The sequence below is a fragment of the Salmo salar genome, chromosome 18 (genome assembly GCF_965601325.2).
Source record: "Salmo salar chromosome 18, fSalSal1, whole genome shotgun sequence".
NCBI classification, from domain to species: domain Eukaryota; kingdom Metazoa; phylum Chordata; class Actinopteri; order Salmoniformes; family Salmonidae; genus Salmo; species Salmo salar.
Window position 1 is genome coordinate 7,160,468 of NC_138308.1, and position 22,329 is coordinate 7,182,796.

At 42.9% G+C, this 22,329-nt stretch overlaps 1 protein-coding gene across 1 annotated transcript in view; it reads right to left on the bottom strand.

Moving 5' to 3' along the window:
• ptpn20 (protein tyrosine phosphatase non-receptor type 20) overlaps window positions 1-22,329 on the bottom strand; it is a 77,160-nt gene that overhangs the window by 20,421 nt on the left and 34,410 nt on the right. Inside the window, exons 16-24 of the mRNA XM_045700684.2 lie at window positions 13,515-13,723; window positions 5,258-5,359; window positions 4,714-4,807; window positions 4,476-4,561; window positions 3,756-3,918; window positions 3,093-3,307; window positions 2,141-2,239; window positions 1,561-2,009; window positions 612-1,365 (exon numbers count right to left, since the gene is read on the bottom strand). Of these exons, the coding sequence (XP_045556640.2) occupies window positions 612-1,365; window positions 1,561-2,009; window positions 2,141-2,239; window positions 3,093-3,307; window positions 3,756-3,918; window positions 4,476-4,561; window positions 4,714-4,807; window positions 5,258-5,359; window positions 13,515-13,723 (2,171 nt within the window). The remainder of the gene's footprint in view (window positions 1-611; window positions 1,366-1,560; window positions 2,010-2,140; window positions 2,240-3,092; window positions 3,308-3,755; window positions 3,919-4,475; window positions 4,562-4,713; window positions 4,808-5,257; window positions 5,360-13,514; window positions 13,724-22,329) is intronic.

Below are 22,329 nucleotides of genomic sequence, written 5' to 3' on the forward strand. Positions count from 1 at the left end.
AACACAAAGACAGATAAATAGAACAAAGGCCTGGACACTATCTCTGCTGTTTTCTTTAGGGTTTAGGCTTGGGTTTTTGTGAACGAAGTTGTGAAAAGTGCTATAAAACATTTTTTTTGTAATTGTTTTTATAATTTTTTAATTAAAATTAAACTTTATTTAACCAGGCAAGTGAGCTAAGAAAAAATATATTGGCCCAGTGTCGCCTACACCGGCGACACTGGGCCAATTGTGATTCCCTATGGGACTCCCAATCACAACCAGATGTGATACAACCTGGATTAGAACCAGGGGCTGTAGTGACGTCTCTACAGTCCCTGGTTCAAGATTCAGTGCCTTAGACCGCTGAGCCACTCGGGATCCCTATGAATAAAGTTCAATCAAATGTCATTAGAACAAAAAATGTATCTGCACACTGGTATATCCTCCCAAAGTGTTGTTTAATCGGACAACATTTCAACCCCAAACTATGGCTGCGTCAGGAAAATAATACTGACAGATGTATTTTTTGTTCTACATTATCCTCTTTAATCCAGCACCTAGGAAAGTGATTTTATGGATGTAATAAAAATAAATAAAAAATACGTAATGTCATTGACATTAAGTCTCACTTTTCTGGGATCCTCCTCATTCTCATCCTCATCTTCGTCCTCCCCTTCTGTCTCCTGTCTCCAGGTAGGGTGTGTGTGTGGGAGAGGTGCAGCCTGAATTGGGGGAGAGAGTGAGGACAAGGGAGGCTGGGGAGAGGGGTGGAGTGCGGGGGGTTGCGAGGGGGGCAATGTGTCAGGGGGTTGGGGATGGTATTGGATGACTGAACGAGTGATGTTGGAGGCATTGGTAGTCTTGAATGTGATGCTGTGTTTACGATCGGAGGTGATGCTGTGTTTACGATCGGAGGTCCTGGAATTGGGGTTGGAGGTATGGGAGGAGAGGCTGAGAAGAGGAGGTGTAGCATGCTGGGGCTGGAGAGGATGCACCGAGTGGCTGATGTTGAGGTCAGACATCCTAGAGGAAAGGCTGGATGTAGGCTTAGAGGAGGGCTGAGATGGTGTCTGCTGGACAGAGGTGGTTTGCGATGACAAATTGGGGTTTGTTGAGCTTGTGGTTTGCGAGGACAAGCTGTGGGGGATGGAAGTACTTTTGGGGGTGGTGGATCGGACCCTAGTAGGGAGGGTGGATCTGTTCCTGGGGGTATGAGAGGTAGTGTGTGGAGCCACACTGGGGGTACATGAGGTGTTTGAGGTGAGGCTAGAGGGACTCTCCGAAGTCGAACTGATGGTCAAGTACTCTTTATCAGCCAGAATGGTTATTCCATCACCCATAAGGCAGTATGTTAAACTGCCGTCCGCTTCTTCTCTGATGCCACTGGAAGTACATACAGGGTTCATTCACAGTTGTGTGTGTGTGTGTTTGTCTGTGTATTTATTTTCATTTAGTTTATCCTTTAATTACACAGGTAAATCCCATTGAAAATAAACATTTATTTTATAAGAGCGACCTGTTTCTAAAAGGCAGCAATCAGTAATTTGTTCTGTACTTAAAATGTTACATCAACGTTACCTGGTGTACACGGGACTAGTACTAGTCTTGGCCCCGACAGATGCCGAGCTAATTTCTTCGGAAACTTCCTCGTCCACAACCGACAACTCTTCACTGTCTCCTGCATCACTTCTGCTGGCGAGGGAGATGGGGGAAGGGGGTGAGGAAGGGGTGGGAGATGGTGAGGAGGGCTGGTTCTCGGCTGCATCCATCTCACTGTCTTGACTATCCTGACTCTGTTGAGTCTTCGGACCTCCAGAGGGCTCAGGGGATTTGTCTGTTTGGCTGGCCTGCCTGGAGGCTTGGTCCTGGGCTTGTAATGTCTGCATTGGCTCCTTCAGGGCCTGGTTATCCTGGTTGTACTGATGGTTCTGGTATGCCTGTAGCTTGAGCAGCTGGCTATAATCTTCCTCTAGCCTGATGTCTAGAGACTTGGACCTCACCCCACGGGTTGGAGACAAGAAAGGAACCTATTTAAAGAGAGAGATACAACTCAGTGCTCAATTCTCAGTGCTCAGTGTGTGTAGGTGTGTGTGTGTCTATTTATCTGTGTGCCTGTTTTTCTCTGTGTGTGTCAGTGTGTGTGTGTGTGTGTACTCACCAGTGTGTCAGCATCCAGTTGAGACAGTACTCCAAGAGCAGGTCTGCAGAGAGTCAGGTGGACCTCAGACGGAGGCCCACGGAGCAGGAACAACACCCTCTGTGGATGAGAGGTCAAGGGTCAGTACAAGGAATTTTTTGATATGTGTGTGGGTCAGTCTGCTGGGGAGGGCAGGGGCATATTGGTCAGGGGTTCTCTGTATCTGCTGCATTTATTTGTCACTGTACTTTGTCCACTAATGTATGGTTATTTTGGTGGGCCACAGATACATGCAGTACCCCTTTGCCACCAAGCATTCCATGACAACAACTAATTTGCATGTTAACTACATTGCCGTCTCAGTCCGACCGCTGTGTAATCCATAGTTCAGAGCCATAGGTGAGACATACAGAGTTAATTTCTATTAGATCAGATTAGGGGATTAACTGTGATGTGGCACAGAGAGCAAAGGAGGTAGAGAGAGAGTGCTTAATAAAGCACAGAGCTAACATACAGAGAGATGCACTGCATTCTAACACTAAATTAAACCTCTTTTCAGAAACTAGAACCAAATATTGCATGCACTAGGTAGATGACACTAACAGAGCTACCCAAACTTTATGGTTAAAATCTTTGCCTCCTCTTAAGCACCACCTCCATAAAATCATCACTCGTCAAAATAATCTGTGATCTGTGAATCATAATTTGTTAAAAGAACATACAAAAAGACAAAGAACGTCATTAGTGATGCTCTTGCGCCTCATCGGTAGACCACCCCCCTTCCCCCTCTCAGATTCAGCAAGGTACGCCAACATATGAAAATATTTAACACCGAACCCTAACATACACAACCTAATCTTAATACAACGCTAACTCTAACCACCTCATTCACACTGACCAACAGGACACAATTTTTCATATCTGGCTTGAAGGACCATGATAAAGAGATTTGTACAAGAAAGACATCGTGTACCTGGTAGCTGAGGCCTTTAACCCATTGTCCATTAACAGCCAATATGACGTCTCCTTCTCTGATCTGTCCTGACTCCTGGGCTGGTTGACCCTGGAAAAGGGTTTTGATCCGCACCACACTGCTGCCCTGGTCACAACCACTGTTCAACTCACTGATGTAGAAGCTGAAGCCCAAACCACACAGGCTCTTCTTCAACAGCACCTTCAGAGTGTTGTCTGAGAAGAGCGCAAAGAGTCATCATTATTTTAGGAGTGTTTGAGAGAGGGGGAGGGTGCTTCAGCTTCACATCATTATTTACATGCACCAACAAGCATTTTCTGCTGTTAAAAACAAAAACATGACTCATTTCATTGTACCCCTCCACCAGACTGGAATGTGTGTAAACAGTAAAACCAAGACCGAGTTTTGTACGTATGTACGGACGCATGCATACGCACACGCTGACACACACGCACGCGCAGACACACTGAGCTATAAGGCATCAGTGTGTCTGCTCTCAGGGGACTGGGGGTGTGTCGGGGATGTCTGTGACAGCCAACACAATGTAGCTGTCAGATAAGTCACAGCCACCTCGGGGGAGTCTGCGTGTGTGTGTGTTTGCCTGGTTGTGTGCCTGTGTTTGTGTGTGTGAGAGTGTGTGTGTGGTGTGCCCTCTCCTCTCACCATCAGTGACAAAGCTGTAGTCCTTGGTCTTGCCACTCAAGGTCATCACCATGGAGCTGTCTCTCCTGAGACTTCCTGATTGGCTCTGTGAAGCTGAGCGGGGGCGATTCGCTCCCGCCTCCAACACCACCTGGGGCTCCCTCTCTAAAAGCAGACTCACCACCTAACACACACACACACACACACACACACACACACACACACCACACACACACACACACACAGGCAGGCAGACACACACAGACCCACAGTGAACATACACACAGCGTTCATACACACACACACACAACGATCATGCACACAGAAAAAACAAAACAGCTAAAATCACAGAATTCTGTCCGACAATAGGGATTAAGGGTTAAGACAGTGCTGTTTAAAGACTCGTTATGCTAGTGAAGTCGTGAGAATATAGCTAGATTTGTTATGTTATTTGTTTTTGTCCTGGAATCTGGGAGTTACGTAACCCAGTGATTGGACAGGGGGTGACTGGGCTAAGCTAAGCTGTCTGTTAACACTATGTTAGAGATGTGGCCCGGGTGTCAGTGTAGAGCATGCTAACGTCAGCAAGCCTAAAGGCTGAGGCTAAAGCTCATTAGCAAGGGCTAAAATAACAACAACTGTAAACATATGGTTTGCCCTGCCACTATCAGAGAGAAAGAGAGAGAAGGAAAGAGGCAAGAATAAAGAGCGAGAGAAAGATGGAGTGTGTGTGCATCGTACCTCTCCAGTCTTCTTCAGGCACTCCACGGCCTGTTTGTGTGTTACACTTCGTAGGTTGAACCCATCAACTTCCAGCAGTCGGTCACCTGTCATACATACACACATTATTGATTAGTGATGTCTGGTTACCTATTTGAATGTGTGAAGCTAGTCTGGTATTGGTTGATTAGTGATGTCTGGTTACCTATCTGAATGTCGACTCTAGTCAGGTATTGGTTGATTAGTGATGTTTGGTTACCTATCTGAATGCGCCCGTCCTGCTCAGCAGCGGCCCCTGGCACCAGACTCTTGATGTATATCCCCTCGTAACGAACACAGGTGTTCATGCCACCCTGTAGAGCACAACACATACTGTATCCCATACTGTACTGTATATACTATATCATAGCTTCTACCCCTGGCCCTAGCCTCAGAGTACTGCCTCTAAAACTAACACTGGTTTTGACTCCCCTATAGAGAACATATAACATACTGCATAAGTATAGGAGACTGCGAGTAGGGGCTAGGCAAAGGCACTAGGGATTGTTATGATCATGACCCCTAAACCTAAACCCTAGCCTGACCCCTAACCACCCTATAGAAGAATGTGTACTGTAGAGAGTGGTGTGACTGAGACAGTGGTAGTATTATAGGTGGAAATTAGGAATATAATTACTAGAAGCGACAAAGCAATTTGACTGGAACACTCATGGGTACACATTCTAGTTATTCTGTTTCTATGGTATGGCCAAGGTGTGGTTGGGAAGCACTACTGTAACATATATATATATATATTTACTCACAGCTACACTTATGCCCAGGCTGCCGTTGGCCTTCTTCAGCTCCACCACAAGCTGTTCCCTGGCTCTCAGACTGCAGATAGAGGGAGACCTGGAACGCACCTCCTGGAGGGGGAGGGAGAGAAAGAGGGAGAAAGGAGGGAAAGAGGGGGAGAAAGTGAGAGGGACAGAGAGCGAGATAGGGGAGGTGGTAAGAGGTAGGGGAGTGTGTGAGAGAAAGAGAGAAAATGAACGAATGCCAAGAATGCAATCACGTCGTGAATTCTACAGCACGTTTACAATAACGTCATACAAATAAACGTATTCCAAATTTCCTGAACTCCAGCCTTAATCCATTTATACATTAGCCACGAACATGACCTTGATCGGCTAACCTATTATCCCATTACGTCGCCATCCAAGTCTCTTGAACAAGTAGAATTTTCCAAGAATTTCCCCTCAGGGACAAAAAAAAAAATCACATCCTATCCTATACCACACAACCATTCTGTTAAGGTTGTCAATAGTGTAAAACACACGGAATTCATATGAACAACACAACCCTTCACTTGACCTCTTCACACAAGGGTTTACAGCATACACAGCTTTCGACAGCTGCTATGATATTATAGCTATATCATTGACTTAATGAGCCATTCGCAGTTTCACTGTACCCGGCCGTGTGTACTTATGGGTGTTTCTCATACAACCGTGCTCTACACTTACATGCTCAGAGTTCGTTCTCCATGAGCGTTCTATTGAGTACGTTCTTGTGGGGACGAGAGTGTGGAGAACGCATCAAATATTACATTTGATATTGCACTCGCACTCCGTTGCTACCGTATTCCCTCACGCTGCACATTCCCATTCACTGAACCTGCTTCCAGCCAGGACAATGGCAAAAGAGATGTAACAAGATATACATAAAGCAAACTTTTTACTTCATAATTACCAGCTAGCGATATGTGAATCGTATTAATCTAGCTAGCAACCAATTTTTCATGGCTAGCTAGCTAGTTGGCACTATTGACTTAAACATGCCAAAATTAAACACAGTTCATATTTATTAATGTATCAAGATACAACGTTTCAGGCAACATATGAGATGTGAATGGGCAACATTTAATTCTGCGTCAGAGTTTATTTTCTCTCGCTCCAGCTCAAATATTGTCTGCCATTGTTTTTAAGAAATGTTGCGTTGTTTTTTAAGTGGTTGAGTCATATTTCTGTGCATACTTTCCATTGAAGCTTGCATCAATGCATTATTCAAAATGTGTACAAATGGAGTACGCATCCGAGAATTGCCCTCCTTGCTTCGTTTTGAGTGTTCTGATTTGGACTCATGTTCCGACCACATATGCTCAAATTTGAATGATCGGAGCATGGTAGTATACATATTGAGAAACACCCTAAGACTTACGTGGCTTAATCTTTGAGACATTTAATGAGTCATTCACAGTTTCACTGTACCGTCCGTGTGCACGTAGACTTGCATGGCTTAATCTTTGAGACAAGCATATGGCAGGATCCACCAGGTAGGATGTGTTGGACTGTAAATCAGAGACTGTTCCATCATTCATACCCCCTTAACCTTCATTAGTGTTACCGACCATCTGAAATGCTTGTGGGTGAACGTGAGACACCTGAGACTTGCACGGCACCTATCTACTATTACATTGTGTGGTGTACTCACCGCCACAATCACCACATCAGGATGAACTCTTTGAACATCTAATATCCTCATCTGATTTGCTCCGTACTAAGTACGCAGACATCGGACAACTCTTGGGGACTTCAACTGCCTCAGTGTCCATGGAATCTGCCTTGGACAACAAACTGTCAGGTAGTTTAGAACAACACCAGCGGTGAAGCCATCCTGACATGATTGTCACCAACATAAAGACATTGTACTTGAAGCCTGAGATCCTCCCTCTCGTCGGCTCAAGTGACCACAACTGTGTTCTCTGGAGCCCAAATGCACAACCAAGACCTTCCCAATGCACTAAACAGGTTGTACGACCTGTAAAGGGAGCCTGGCTTTAACTTAGGGATAGCCCCCTTTAATAACATTTTTGCCTAAAATGACATACCCAAATCTAACTGCCTGTAGCTCAGGACCTGAAGCAAAGATATGCATATTCTTGATACCATTTGAAAGGAAACACTTTGAAGTTTGTGGAAATGTGAAATTAATGTAAGAGAATATAACACATTAGATCTTATAAAAGATAAATACAAAGAAAAAAAACATGTTTTTTATATATTTTTTCAAATTATCTTTGAAATGCAAGAGAAAGGTCACAATGTGTTATTCCAGGTTAGATTTTGGCCACTAGATTGCAGCAGTGTATGTGCAAAGTTTTAGACTGATCCAACGAACCATTGTATTTCTGTTCAAAATGTTGTATCAAGACTGCCCAAATGTTTTTTAATGGAGAGACAAGCTTAAAGTTCTCTTTACTGACCATAATTTTCACTTGTCTGACCGCTTGCATGATGACGAGTTTCTCACACGACTAGGCTATCTGGGTGATGTTTTTTCTCACCTGAATGATCTGAATCTAGGATTACAGGGACTCGCCGCAACTATATTCAATGTGCGGGACAAAATTGAAGCTATGATTAAGAAGTTGGAGCTCTTCTCTGTCTGCATTTACAAGGACAATACATAGGTCTTTCCATTATTGTATGATTTTTTATGTGCAAATTAACTCAAGCTTACGGAAAATGTCAAATGTGATATAGCGAAGCAACCGAGTTAGTTGGGTGCGCAATTATGCGGGTTTCCCGAAACAGATGACACAAACAACTGGATTCGTTATCCCTTTCGTAACCTGCCTCTAGTCCACTTACCGATATCTGAACAAGAGAGCCTCATCGAAATTGCAACAAGTGGTTCTGTGAAAATGTAATTTAAATCAGAAGCCACTGCCAGATTTCTGGACTGGGCTGCGCTCAGAGTATCGTTCCTTGGTCAATTGCACTGTTAAGAAAGACACTGATGCCCTTTGCAACCACGTACCTATGTGAGAGTGGATTCTGGGACCTCACTAGCATGACAACTAAGTACAATGATTTAAAACTGAGACTCTCTCCAATACAACCCAACATTGCAGAGTTATGTGCAACCTTTCAAGCACACATTTCTCATTAACCTGTGGTGAGATAGTCACCATTTTCGATGAACAAATAAGGTTTTATATGTAAGGTGGTTATATAAAGAGCAAATGTATTGATTATTATTATATTATTTGTGCCCTGGTCCTAAACTCAGCAAAAAAATAAATGTCCCATTTTCAGGACCCTGTCTTTCAAAGATAATTCGTAATAATCCAAATAACTTCACAGATCTTCATTGTAAAGGGTTTAAACACTGTTTACCATGCTTGTTCAATGAACCATAAACAATTAATGAACATGCACCTGTGGAACGGTCATTAAGACACTAACAGCTTACAGATGGTAGGCAACTAAGGTCACAGTTATGAAAACTTAGGACACTAAAAGAGGCCTTTCTACTGACTCTGAAAAACACCAAAAGAAAGATTCCCAGGGTCCCTGCTCAACTGCACGAACGTGCCTTAGGCATGCTGCAAGGAGGCATGAGGACTGCAGATGTGGCCAGGGCAATAAATTGCAATGTCTGTACTGCGAGACGCCTAAGACAGTGCTACAGGGAGACAGGACGGACAGCTGATCGTCCTCACAGTGGCAGACCACGTGTAACAACACCTGCACAGGATCAGTACACTCGAACATCACACCTGTGGGACAGGTACAGGATGGCAACAACAAATGCCCGAGTTACACCAGGACCGCACAATCCCTCCATCAGTGCTCAGACTGTCCGCAATAGGCTGAGAGAGGCTGGACTGAGGGCTTGTAGGCCTGTTGTAAGGCAGGTCCTCACCAGAGATCACCGGCAACAACGTCACCTAAGGGCACAAACCCACCGTCGCTGCACCAGACAGGACTGGCAAAAAGTGCTCTTCACTGATGAGTCACGGTTTTGTCTCACCAGGGGTGATGGTCGGATTTGTGTTTATCGTTGAAGGACTGAGCATTACACCGAGGCCTGTACTCTGGAGCGGAATCGATTTGGAGGTGGAGGGTCCATCATGGTCTGGGGCGGTGTGTCACAGCATCATCGGACTTAGCTTGTTGTCATTGCAGGCAATCTAAACGCTGTGCGTTACAGGGAAGACATCCTCCTCCCTCATGTGATACCCTTCCTGCAGGCTCATCCTGACATGATCCTCCAGCATGACAATGCCACCAGCCATACTGCTCGTTCTGTGCGTGATTTCCTGCAAGACATGAATGTTCTGCCATGGCCAGCGAAGAGCCCGGATCTCAATCCCATTGAGCATGTCTGGGACCTGTTGGATCGGAAGGTGAGGGCTAGGGCCATTCCCCCCAGAAATGTCCGGGAACTTGCAGGTGCTTTGGTGGAAGAGTGGGGTAACATCTCACAACAAGAACTGGCAAATCTGGTGCAATCCATGAGGAGGAGATGCACTGCAGTACTTAATGCAGCTGGTGGCCACACCAGATACTGACTGTTACTTTTGATTTTGACCCCCCTTTGTTCAGCGACACATTATTCCATTGCTGTTAGTCACATGTCTGTGGAACTTGTTCAGTTTATGCCTCAGTTGTTAAATCTTGTTATGTTCATACAAATATTTACACGTTAAGTTTGCTGAAAATAAACAGTTGACAGTGAGAGGATGTTTCTCTTTTTTTGCTGAGTTTATAAGAGCTCTTTGTCACTTCTCACAAGCCGGGTTGTGACAAAAACTCACACTCATTCTTATGTTTCATAAATGTATCGTATAGTGTGATCGTGTCAGGCTTACAATGATGGCAAAAAAACATTTGAGAGTGCGCTGACCCTGGTGCTAGAGGGGGTACTGAATTGCAATTAATTGCAATGGCAAATGAACTGAATCCCCCAAAAATCATTTCCACTGCATTTCAGCCCTGCCACAAAAGGACCAGCTGACATCATGTCAGTGATTCTCTCGTTAACCTGTTATGGCTAGGGGGCAGTATTTTCACGGCTGGATAAAAAACGTACCCGATTTAATCTGGTTACTACTCCTGCCCAGAAACTAGAATATGCATATAATTATTGGCTTTGGATAGAAAACACTCCAAAGTTTCTAAAACTGTTTGAATGGTGTCTGTGAGTATAACAGAACTCAAATGGCAGGTCAAACCTGAGAGATTCCTTTGTAGGAAGTGGCCTGTCTGACCATTTCTTGAACTTCTTTGCCATCTCTATCTTTTACAAAGGATCTCTGCTCTAACGTGACACTTCCTACGTCTTCCATGGGCGCTCAGAGCCCTGGAAAAAACAGAATGTCGTCATCCCAGCCCCAGGCTGAAACACATTATCGCCTTTGTCAAGTGGCCGATCAAGGGACTGTGGGCTTAGGCGCGTGCCCTGGCCGCCCCCGTCTTTGTGATTTTTCCTCTGTTTGCCGAAAAGGAGATTCCCGGTCGGAATATTATCGCTTTTTTACGAGATAAATTGCATAAAAATGTATTTTAAACAGCGGTTGACATGCTTCGAAGTACGGTAATGGAATATTTAGAATTTTTTTGTCACGAATTGCGCCATGCGCACGACCCTGATTTACCATTTCAGATAGTGTCTGGGACGCACGAACAAAACGCCGCTATTCGGATATAACGATGGATTATTTTGGACCAAACCAACATTTGTTATTGAAGTAGCAGTCCTGGGAGTGCATTCTGACGAAGACAACAAAAGGTAATCAAACTTTTATAATAGTAAATCTGATATTGGTGAAGGCTAAACTTGCCGGGTGTCTAAATAGCTAGCCCGTGATGGCTGGGCTATGTACTTAGAATATTGCAAAATGTGCTTTCACCAAAAAGCTATTTTAAAATCGGACATATCGAGTGCATAGAGGAGTTCTGTATCTATAATTCTTAAAATAATTGTTATGCTTTTTGTGAACGTTTATCGTGAGTAATTTAGTAAATTGTTAGCAAATTCCCCGGAAGTTTGCGGGGGGTATGCTAGTTCTGAACGTCACATGCTAATGTAAAAAGCTGTTTTTTTATATAAATATGAACTTGATTGAACAAAACATGCATGTATTGTATAACATAATGTCCTAGGTGTGTCATCTGATGAAGATCATCAAAGGTTAGTGCTGCATTTAGCTGTCTTCTGGGTTTTTGTGACATTATATGCTAGCTTGAAAAATGGGTGTCTGATTATTTCTGGCTTGGTACTCTGCTGACATAATCTAATGTTTTGCTTTCGCTGTAAAGCCTTTTTGAAATCGGACAGTGTGGTTAGATAAAGGAGAGTCTTGTCTTTAAAATGCTGTGAAATAGTCATATGTTTGAAAAATTGAAGTTTTTGTATTTTTGAGGAATTTGTAATTCGCGCCACGCCTATCATTGGATATTGGAGCAGGTGTTCCGCTAGCGGAACGTCTAGATTTAAGTTGTATGTGTGCTTGTTTTTTAAAATGGTCGAATTAATAAACTAAACTAAACTCAATTCATCAATGTAGGTCTCCATTGCCTCATTTTCCGGGGATAAATAGGGGTAAACACGGCCCTTCGGTGGGGACACTCCAGGGAGTAAGTCAATAGCACAGTCTCCTGAGCGATGTGGTGGCAGAGTGGAGGCCTTGGTTTTGCTGAAGACATTTCTGTACTGGGCGTATTCAGATGGTATGGTGGGTGGCAATGCCAAGGCAGAGTCCTCAATGGTGGTGGCTCTGCAGGGTAGGCTGAGACAACTGGAGAAGCAGGTAGAAGACCAGGACAGTAGTTCACCTTGTTGCCACGAGATGGCAGGGTCATGACGACAAAGCCTGGGGTGTCAGAGGATGAGTGGCTGTTTTGGGGATGAGAGTTCCATGAGTTGAATGGTTTTGGTGTGGAAGACTCCAATCTGGAGGGTGACGCTCTGTCAGGTGCGTGATGAAGCTTGCGCCTAATGACTGCCCATCCAGGGTGTTAATCCTTAAGGGAAGGGTGACAGGTGTTAGATCAATGTCAAGCTCTTGTACTACCTGGTGATCGATAAAATTACCTGCTGCTCCCGAATCTATCAAGCCTTCTACGTACTTGGTAACCCCCTTCACGGTTATCAATACTGGGACAGAGAATTGTTTCTGGGAGATATTTAGAAATAAGGACATGCCTACCTGCATGACAGCGGGGGGACCCTTCTCATCTCTCCGTGGGGTGCGAACAGGGCAAGGGCTGAGTAGATGATTTTTCCCTCCACAGTATAAGCAGAGCCCTTCTTGGATCCGCTTTTGACGTTCAATACACGGGAGAGGAGCATGGCCCAACTGCATGGGCTCTGGAAGACTGCATGGGATGACGAAATTGTAGAAAGAGAAGGTTTCGGGTTCCTGGGTGGCAGAGTTCTTCAGCGGTCGGCGATGAGGTGGTCGACGGAGATGGACATAAGAAAGTATTGATTTAAATCTTGAAGGTCACATCTACAGGCCAGCTCCACCTGAACTTCTCTGTTGAGCCCTCTTTGGCAGACGGTAAGTAAAGCAGCCTCATTGCATCCACTCCCTGCAGCCATGGTGCGGAACTCAAGGGCATACTCGGCAGCTGAATTGCGTCCTTGTTGAAGTTCTATGAGGAGGTCTCTTATAGGACGACCGGAGGGAGAGTGATCGAATACCTCTTTGAAGAGGGTGTGGAAATGGGTCTTGGATCCGAGTTCTGTGCTGTTGGCAGTCCATATGGTGGCCCAATCCAGGGCTTTGCCTGTGAGTAGAGACACAACAAAATCCACCATGCTCTTGTCGATGGCGAAGTTAGTGGGGTTGTGCTCAATGTATTTGCTGCATTGCATATGAAATCCCTTACATTTCCCAGACGAACCGTCATATTTTCCAGGCATGGGTATGAACGAAGGAGGGCTATGGGTTACGATATCTGGCGTTGGAGGAGTAGGGATAGGCTGGCGGAGAAGATGGCAAATTTCCTCCATAAGCTCCTCTTGCTGGGTTAGGCACCACTGTAGCTCTGCTGAATCCATAACGTTTTTAGGTGAGGTATTCTGTAATGAATACTCAGGGAGAAAAAGGTGTAGGTTCACACGCAGAGCGCAGCAGATGTTTTTTAACCTCACTAGCGACCCACCTGGCCAACATCCAGTGAAATTGCAGAGCGCCAAATTCAAAAACAGAAATACTCATTATAAAAAATACAAGTGTTATACATGGGTTTAAAGATAAACTTCTTGTTAATATACCATCATTACCTGAGCATCCAGGATCCGGACCACAGGGATGTGGAGTCTCTTGCCATGTTTAGGTGTGGCCATGTTAGACAGAGCCAGTGCATCCTCCAGCTCCTCCATGGCTGGTTGGAATTCTGTTCCACCCAGGGTGGTCTGGCACCCAATGCCCCTCTCCAACATCAGACTCAGGGTACTGGGGGCCAGAGAAGTCTTACTGTCTCTCAGAGAATCTGCATGGGAGAGAAGGGACAAAGAGGTGCTTTTTAAACTAATGAGCAGTAACGAGCCATGCCAAACCAAGCCATACTGAGCTGGCCTGGTTTCTGGAAACGTGTGAAAAAGAAGATGTTGTCATGACTCTCTCTCTCTCGGTGAGGATCACAGGATGACAGATAGCCCAAACCCCCTCTCTCCCAGAGGAGAGGGACAGTTGGGCCGGTTTTATGACTTAACGACTGGTCGTAAACGTTCTCGCTCTTGCACTGCAGTATAGAGAAGTTAAAAATCCCTTTGTTACAACAGAGAGAGACTGTGCTGCCAAAACTCCAACATGGAAAGTCTGAGCCATTACTACAGTAATCAAATAATAAAGTTTACTTGTTTTGAAGAAATTTAAAAGTCTCTCCTTTTAATTACAATAATTCCACAACATTCTCTCAAATCGAGAATTTGTGAACATAAAATTTCAATCAGGAGAAATTACAAGGATTATCCAGTCGCAGTACATTTTAATTACCTGAAACATGACATTTCTACCTTTAGATTTTGTGGCATAGCAAAAGTTAAGATATCAGACAGGGGAGGTGATATAAAAAATACTCTAAGCAAAAGAGAATATTTTGAGATTTTCACCCTCCAGACATTATTTCGTAGAGGTCGTAATGATGAAATGCCCATGTATGTTATGTGGTAAATGTGAATATGAATTATGCCCCCATTTCAGATTACTCTGACGTTTTTCTTGCGCTGTACCCAATGATTTTTGAAAACTTTCTTGGAAGGTTGATGTCCTCATTGTGGTTTTACAGACGTGTTTAATACGTTTTATGTACACAGTTTATTTGAATGTTTATGAAATGCACATTGTTTTATTTGGTAGCACTTACTTGTTTTCCCTCGACACCAACCCCATTCGTATGTGTGGTGATAATATAAAAAACGAACAAAAGCTCTGACGAAAGCCGTGAGGCTGATATATGAAGCTTATTATTAAAGAGCAGTGTTACTACCAAGAGCAGTGTACGGGTTTCTTCTTCTTTCTCATTTTATTCAACTGCTACCATGCACCTGCAAAAAAGATAGCTCAGGTGTGCGAGTGCCATTTGAATTTGACATTCTTCAAAGTAGACACCCTTTGCCTTGATGACAGCTTTGCACACTCTTGGCATTCTCTCAATAAGCTTCATTAGGAATGCTTTTCCAACAGTCTTGAAGGAGTTCCCACATATGCTGAGCACTTGCTTTTCCTTCACTCTGTGGTCCAACTTATCCCAAACCATCTCAATTCGGTTGAGGTCGGGTGATTGTGAAAGCCAGGTCATCTGATGCAGCACTTCATCCCCCTCCTTCTTGGTCAAATAGCCCTTACACAGCCTGGAGGTGTGTTGGGTCATTGTCCTGTTGAAAAACAAATGATAATGCCACTAAGCGCAAACCAGATGGGATGGCATGTCCCTGCAGAATGCTGTGGTAGCCATGCTGGTTAAGTGTGCCTTGAATTCTGACAGTGTCACCAGCAAAGCACCCCCACATTCACACCTCCTCCTCCATGCTTCACGGTCGGAACCACACACGCGGAGATCATCCATTCACCTACTATGCATCTCACAAATACACTGTGGTTAGAACCAAAAATCTCAAATTTGGACTCATCAGACCAAAGGACTAATTTCCACCAGTCTAACATCCATTGCTCATGTTTCTTGGCCCAAGCAAGTCTCTTACTATTATTGGTGTCCTTTAGTAGTGGTTTCTTTGCATCAATTCAACCATGAAGGCCTGATTCACACAGTCTTCTCTGTTGATGTTGAGATGTGTCTGTTACTTAAATTCTGTGAAGGATTTATTTGCTCTGCAAATTCTGAGGCTGGTAACTCTAATGAACTAATCCTCTGCAGCAGAGGTAACTCTGGGTCTTCCTTTCCTGTGGCGGTCCTCATGAGAGTCAGTTTCATCATAGTGCTTGATGGTTTTTGTGACTGCACTTGAAGAAACTTTTCAAAGTTCTTGAAATGTTCTGTATTGAATGACCTTCATGGCTTAAAGTAATGATGGACTGTCGTTTATCTTTGATTATTTGAGCTGTTTGTCACGTCCTGGCCAGTATAAGGGTTGACTGTTATTGTAGTTTGGTCAGGACGTGGCAGAGGGTATTTGTTTTATGTGGTTCGGGGTGGTGTTTTGGTAAAAGGGCGTTTGATTTATTATTTCCGGGTTTTTGGTTTATGGTCTATGTTTATGTATTTCTATGTGTAGTCTGGTTAATGTATTTCTATGTTAGGTTGATTGGGGTTTGGGACTCTCAATTGGAGGCAGGTGTTTCCTCATTGCCTCTGATTGAGAGTCCTATATATGGGTAATTGTTTGGTGTAGGTTTTTGTGGGAGATTGTTTCTTGTCTAGCGTGTATGAGCATGAGAAGACTGTTCGGTGATCGTGAGTTTGTTTTGTTGTTTTGGTGTTCATTTTGAGTTTAATAAATGTTCAAGATGAACAAACACAGTCCTGCTGCATTTTGGTCCTCCTTCACCAGCAAAAACCGTGACACTGTTCTTGCCATAATATGGACTTAGTCTTTTACCAAATAGGGCTATTTTCTGTATACCACCCCTACCTTGTCACAACACAACTGATTGGCTCAAATGCATTAACCTGTTAGGGACAGACGTTCCGCTAGCGGAACGCCTCACCACTATCCAATAGTATAGCGTGGCGCGAAATACAAACACCTAAAAAATGCTATAACTTAAATTTCTCAAACATATGACTATTTTACACCATTTTAAAGATAAGACTCTCGTTAATCTAACCATACTGTCCGATTTCAAAAAGGCTTCACAGCGAAAGCAAAACCTTAGACTATGTCAGGAGAGTACCATCCCAAAAATAATCACAACCATTTTCAAAGCAAGCATATATGTCACAAAAACCAAAACCACAGCTAAATGCAGCACTAACCTTTGATGATCTTCATCAGATGACACTCCTAGGACATTGTGTTATACAATACATGCATGTTTTGTTCAATCAAGTTCATATTTATATCAAAAACCAGCTTTTTACATTAGCATATGATGCTCAGAACTAGCATACCCACCGAAAACTTCCGGTGAATTTACTAAATTACTCACGATAAAAGTTCACAAAAAACATAATTATTTTAAGAATTATAGATACAGAACTCCTTTATGCAATCGCGGTGTCCGATTTTAAAATAGCTTTTCGGTGAAAGCACATTTTGCAATATTCTGAGTAGATAGCCCGGCCATCACGGCTAGCTATTTTGACACCCACCAAGTTTGGTACTCACCAAACTCAGATTTACTATAAGAAAAATTGGATTACCTTTGCTGTTCTTCGTCAGAATGCACTCCCAGGACTTCTACTTCAACACCCAATGTTGTTTTGGTTCCAAATAATCCATAGTTATATCCAAATAGCTGCGTTTTGTTCTTGCGTTCAAGACACTATCCGAAGGGTGACGCGCCGGTGCGTATCGTGACAAAAAATTTCAAAGTATTCCATTACCGTACTTCGAAGCATGTCAAACGCTGTTTAAAATCAATTTTTATGCGATTTTTCTCGTAAAATAGCGATAATATTCCAACCGGGAGACGATGTATCCGTTCAAACACTGAAATAAGAAAATGGAGTCTTCACATGCACGCGCGCACCAGTGTTATTGTTCTCAGAAGGAGCACTCTCCAAAACCCCTACTGTTTTTCGCTCAGAGACCGGAGAGTTATCATTCCACGTTCTGGCGCCATCTGAGAGCCAATGGGAGCCTTAAAAAATGTCACGTTACAGCAGAGATCCTGTATTTTCGATAAAGAGGCTAAAGAAGGACAAGAAATGGTCAGACAGGGCACTTCCCATATAGAATCTTAGGTTTTGGCCTGCCATATGAGTTCTGTTATACTCACAGACACCATTCAAACAGTTTTAGAAACTTTAGGGTGTTTTCTATCCAAATCTACTAATTATATGCATATTCTAGTTTCTGGGCAGGAGTAATAACCAGATTAAATCGGGTACGTTTTTTATCCGGACGTGAAAATACTGCCCCCTATCCCTAACAGGTTTTAAGAAGGAAATAAATTCCACACATAAACTTTTAATAAGGCACACCTGTTAATTGAAATGCATTCCAAGTGACTACCTCATGAAGCTGGTTGCGAGAATGCCAACAGTGTGCAATGCTGTCATCAAGGCAAAGGGTGGCTACACTGAAGAATCTCAAATATACAATATATTTTGTTTTGTTTAACCTGTTGGGGCTAGGGGGCAGTATTTTCATGGCTGGATAAAAAACGTACCCGATTTAAACTGGTTACTACTCTTGCCCAGAAACGAGAATATGCATATAATTAGTAGATTTGGATAGAAAACACTCTAAAGTTTCTAAAACTGTTTGAATGGTGTCTGTGAGTATGAGCTATGAGCTATGTACTCAGAATATTGCAGAATGTGCTTTCGCCGAAAAGCTATTTTAAAATCTGACATAGCGTTTGCATAAAGGGGTTCTGTATCTATAATTCTTAAAATAATTGTTATGTATTTTGTCAACGTTTATCATGAGTAATTTAGTAAATTCACCGGAAGTTTTCGGTGGGAATGCTAGTTCTGAACATCACATGCTAATGTAAAAAGCTGGTTTTTGATATAAATATGAACTTGATTGAACAAAACATGCATGTATTGTATAACATAATGTCCTATGAGTGTCATCTGATGAAGATCATCAAAGGTTAGTGCTGCATTTAGCTGTGGTTTTGGTTTTTGTGACATATATGCTTGCTTTGAAAATGGCTGTGTGATTATTTTTGGCAGGGTACTCTCCTGACATAATCTAATGTTTTGCTTTCGCTGTAAAGCCTTTTTGAAATCGGACAACGTGGTTGGATTAACGAGAGTCTTATCTTTCAAATGGTGTAAAATAGTCATATGTTTGAGAAATTGAAGTTATAGCATTTTTGAGGTATTTGTATTTCGTGCCACGCGATTCCACTGGCTGTTGACTAGAGTGGGACGCTAACGTCCCAGAGAGGTTAACACTTTTTTGGTTACTACATGATTCCATATGTGTTATTTCATAGTTTTGATGTTATTCTACAATGTAGAAAATGAGTAGGTGTGTCCAAACTTTCGACTTGTACTGTATACAGTTACTATATAAAGAAAGAAAGAGATAGAAAGAGAAAGAGAGAGAAACAGACAGACACAAACCAGGGGCCTCATTTATCAATCATGCCTAGGCACAAATCTGTGCGTTAACTATACGTGGGATAATTTTAATGTTCGCTTGAGAGTGTGCGTAAATGTACGCACAGCCTTGACCATGTATATGCACAGTGCCAACTGGTGGAGTAAGGGAACTGCTTGTCAAGCATAGAGTGGGGAAAATACACTATATGTTGAAAATGTCAAATTGTGGGAGTAATAATGAAATAATTTCGATTTCATTGTATTTCCATCATGAATTCATGCAGCATATCTTGACAGCCATATCATTTCACCACAGCAGTACATTTGTTATGATAATAATCTATACAAAGTACAATCATTTGTTAAATTATAGGTACTGTGAAATGAAACCATTGGTGAAATATTATAAAAGACTGATAATGGGAAATCGAATGAGAGATGGTTGATCTTGCTCTGTTGGAAGATTTGGCACACGCTGCATTTCGCAGAGAGCGAGTTTTTAGAGAAAGTTGGGATTTTTTGGCAAAAAGTACAGATTGGCTCATCAGATATTGTTTCCCAAAACTCTTATAGGAGTTTGTGAGGATTTAAGTCTTACTTTAAAAAGGCAAACGCATGCCATTCCTGTGCACATCCAAGTGCTATCCACAAAGGGCACTTTTCAAGTGAAGCTTGCCGATCGGCATCACCCAGCCCTTGATGAACCAATATTTTGGATGCAATTATCAGGAAAAAAAACTGTAACATTCCATTTCCATACACCATCGCACAACAGGTTGAAGTCAAGAGGGGTTTCTTTGCCATCAATGGTTTCCCAAATACGAACGGAGCAATAGACGGCACCCACATTGCCATAAAAGCACCATCCCAGGGCGACTCTTTTCTCTGTACATATCAATGATGTCGCTCTTGCTGCGGGTGATTCTTTGATCCACCTCTACGCAAAAGACACCATTCTGTAGACATCTGGCCCTTCTTTGGACACTGTGTTAACAAACCTCCAAACGAGCTTCAATGCCATACAACACTCCTTCCGTGGCCTCCAACTGCTCTTAAACGCTAGTAAAACTAAATGCATGGTCTTCAACCGATCGCTGCCCGCACCCGCCCGCCCGCCTAGCATCACTACTCTGAACGGTTCTGGCTTAGAATATGTGGACAACTATAAACACCTAGGTGTCTGGCTAAACTGTAAACTCTCCTTCCAGACTCATATTAAACACCTCCAAAATGAAATCTAGAATCGGCTTCCTATTTCGCAACAAAGCCTCCTTCACTCATGATGCCAAACATACCCTCGTAAAACTGACTATCCTGCCGATCCTTGACTTTGGCGATGTCATTTACAAAATAGCCTCCAACACTCTACTCAGCAAATTGGATGCAGTCTATCACAGTGCCATCCGTTTTGTCACCAAAGCCCATATATTACCCACCATTGCGACATGTATGCTCTCGTTGGCAGGTCCTCGCTACATATTTGTCGCCAAAGCCACTGGCTCCAGTGCATCTATAAGTCTTTGCTAGGTAAAGCTCTGCCTTATCTCAGCTCACTGGTCACCATTGCAACACCCACCCGTAGCACTCGCTCCAGCAGGTATATTTCACTGGTCACCCCCCAAAGCCAACACCTACTTTGGCCGCCTTTCCTTCCAGTTCTCTGCTGCCAATGACTGGAACGAATTGCAAAAATCACTGAAGTTGGAGACTTATATCTCCTTCACTTACTTAACCTCTTGGGGCTAGGTGGGACGCTAGCGTGCCACCCGTGGTGCACTCCATCAACAGCAGGTGCATTTCAAGAGCGGCAAATTTGAATCCAAATAAATGTCAAAATTCAAATTTTTCAAAAATACAACTATGTTACACCATTTGAAAGATAAACATCTCCTTAATCTAACCACGTTTTACGATTTCAAAAAGGTTTTACGGCGAAAGCATAAATTTAGAGTATGTTAGGACAGTACATTTACAAGAGTTGTGTGTAATGTTTTGTCAAGTCAAAGACAGGGTCACCAAAACCATAAAACCAGCTAAAATGATACACTAACCTTTTACAATCTCCATCAGATGACACTCCTAGGACATTATGTTAGACAATGCATGCATTTTTAGTTCTATCAAGTTCATATTTATATACAAAAACAGCGTTTTACTATGGCATTGATGTTGAGGAAATCGTTTCCCTCCAATAACCGGCAGTCAAGTCAGCGTCACAAATTAAATAATTAAAATTAGAAAACATTGGTAAAATATTATATTGTCATTTAAAGAATTATAGATTTACATCTTTTGAACGCAATCAACTTGCCAGATTTAAAAATAACCTTACTGGGAAATCACACTTTGCAATAATCTGAGCACTGTGCCCAGAAAAATACGCGTTGCGATACAGACTAGACGTCATGTTGGGGAGATCTAAAATCGAAAATACTATGTAAATAATCCATTACCTTTGATTCTCTTCATCAGATGTCACTTCCAGGTATCACAGGTCCATAACGAATGTAGTTTTGTTCAAAAAAGCTCATCATTTATGTCCAAAAATCTCCGTCTCGTTAGCACATGATGTAAGCCAGCCGGACTTCTCGTCATGAACGAGGGGAAAAAATATATTTCCGTTCGTTCAAACATGTCAAACGTTGTATAGCATAAATCATTAGGGCCTTTTTTAACCAGAACATGAATAATATTCAAGGTGGACGAATGCATAGCCTTTTATAACGTATTGGAACGAGGGTACCCAACATGAAGTAGCGCGCCAGGTGTCTAATGGGACATCACCGTTCCATGGCTCTTGTTCGGTCAGATCTCCCTCCAGAAGACTCAAAACACTTTGTAAAGGCTGGTGACATCTAGTGGAAGCAATAGGAAGTGCCAAAATATTCCTAAACCCCTGTGTTTTTCAATGGGATAGGTTTAAACTCAATACAACACATCAGGTATCCACTTCCTGTCAGAAAATGTCTCAGGGTTTTGCCTGCCAAATGAGTTCTGTTATACTCACAGACACCATTCAAACAGTTTTGGAAACTTTAGAGTGTTTTCTATCCATATATAATAAGTATATGCATATTCTAGTTACTGGGTAGGATTAGTAACCAGATTAAATCGGGTACATTTTTTTTATCCAGACGTGCAAATGCTGCCCCCTAGACCCAACAGGTTAAAGCATTGGCTGTCATAGCAGCTTACCGATCGCTGCAGCTGTACACAGCCCATCTGTAAATAGCCCATCCAACTAACTGATAGGTTATCTGATGCGCAAAGGACGCTGCTGAATGTGTTGGCAAGGTGGCCAGCACGACTCATTCATTCTGCAGAACAGCAATGTTGGCCTATACACCTACAGGAGGGAGCTGTTGAGGATGGACAGCTTATTGGTGAGTGTTGCCTACTCATTTGAAGTATAT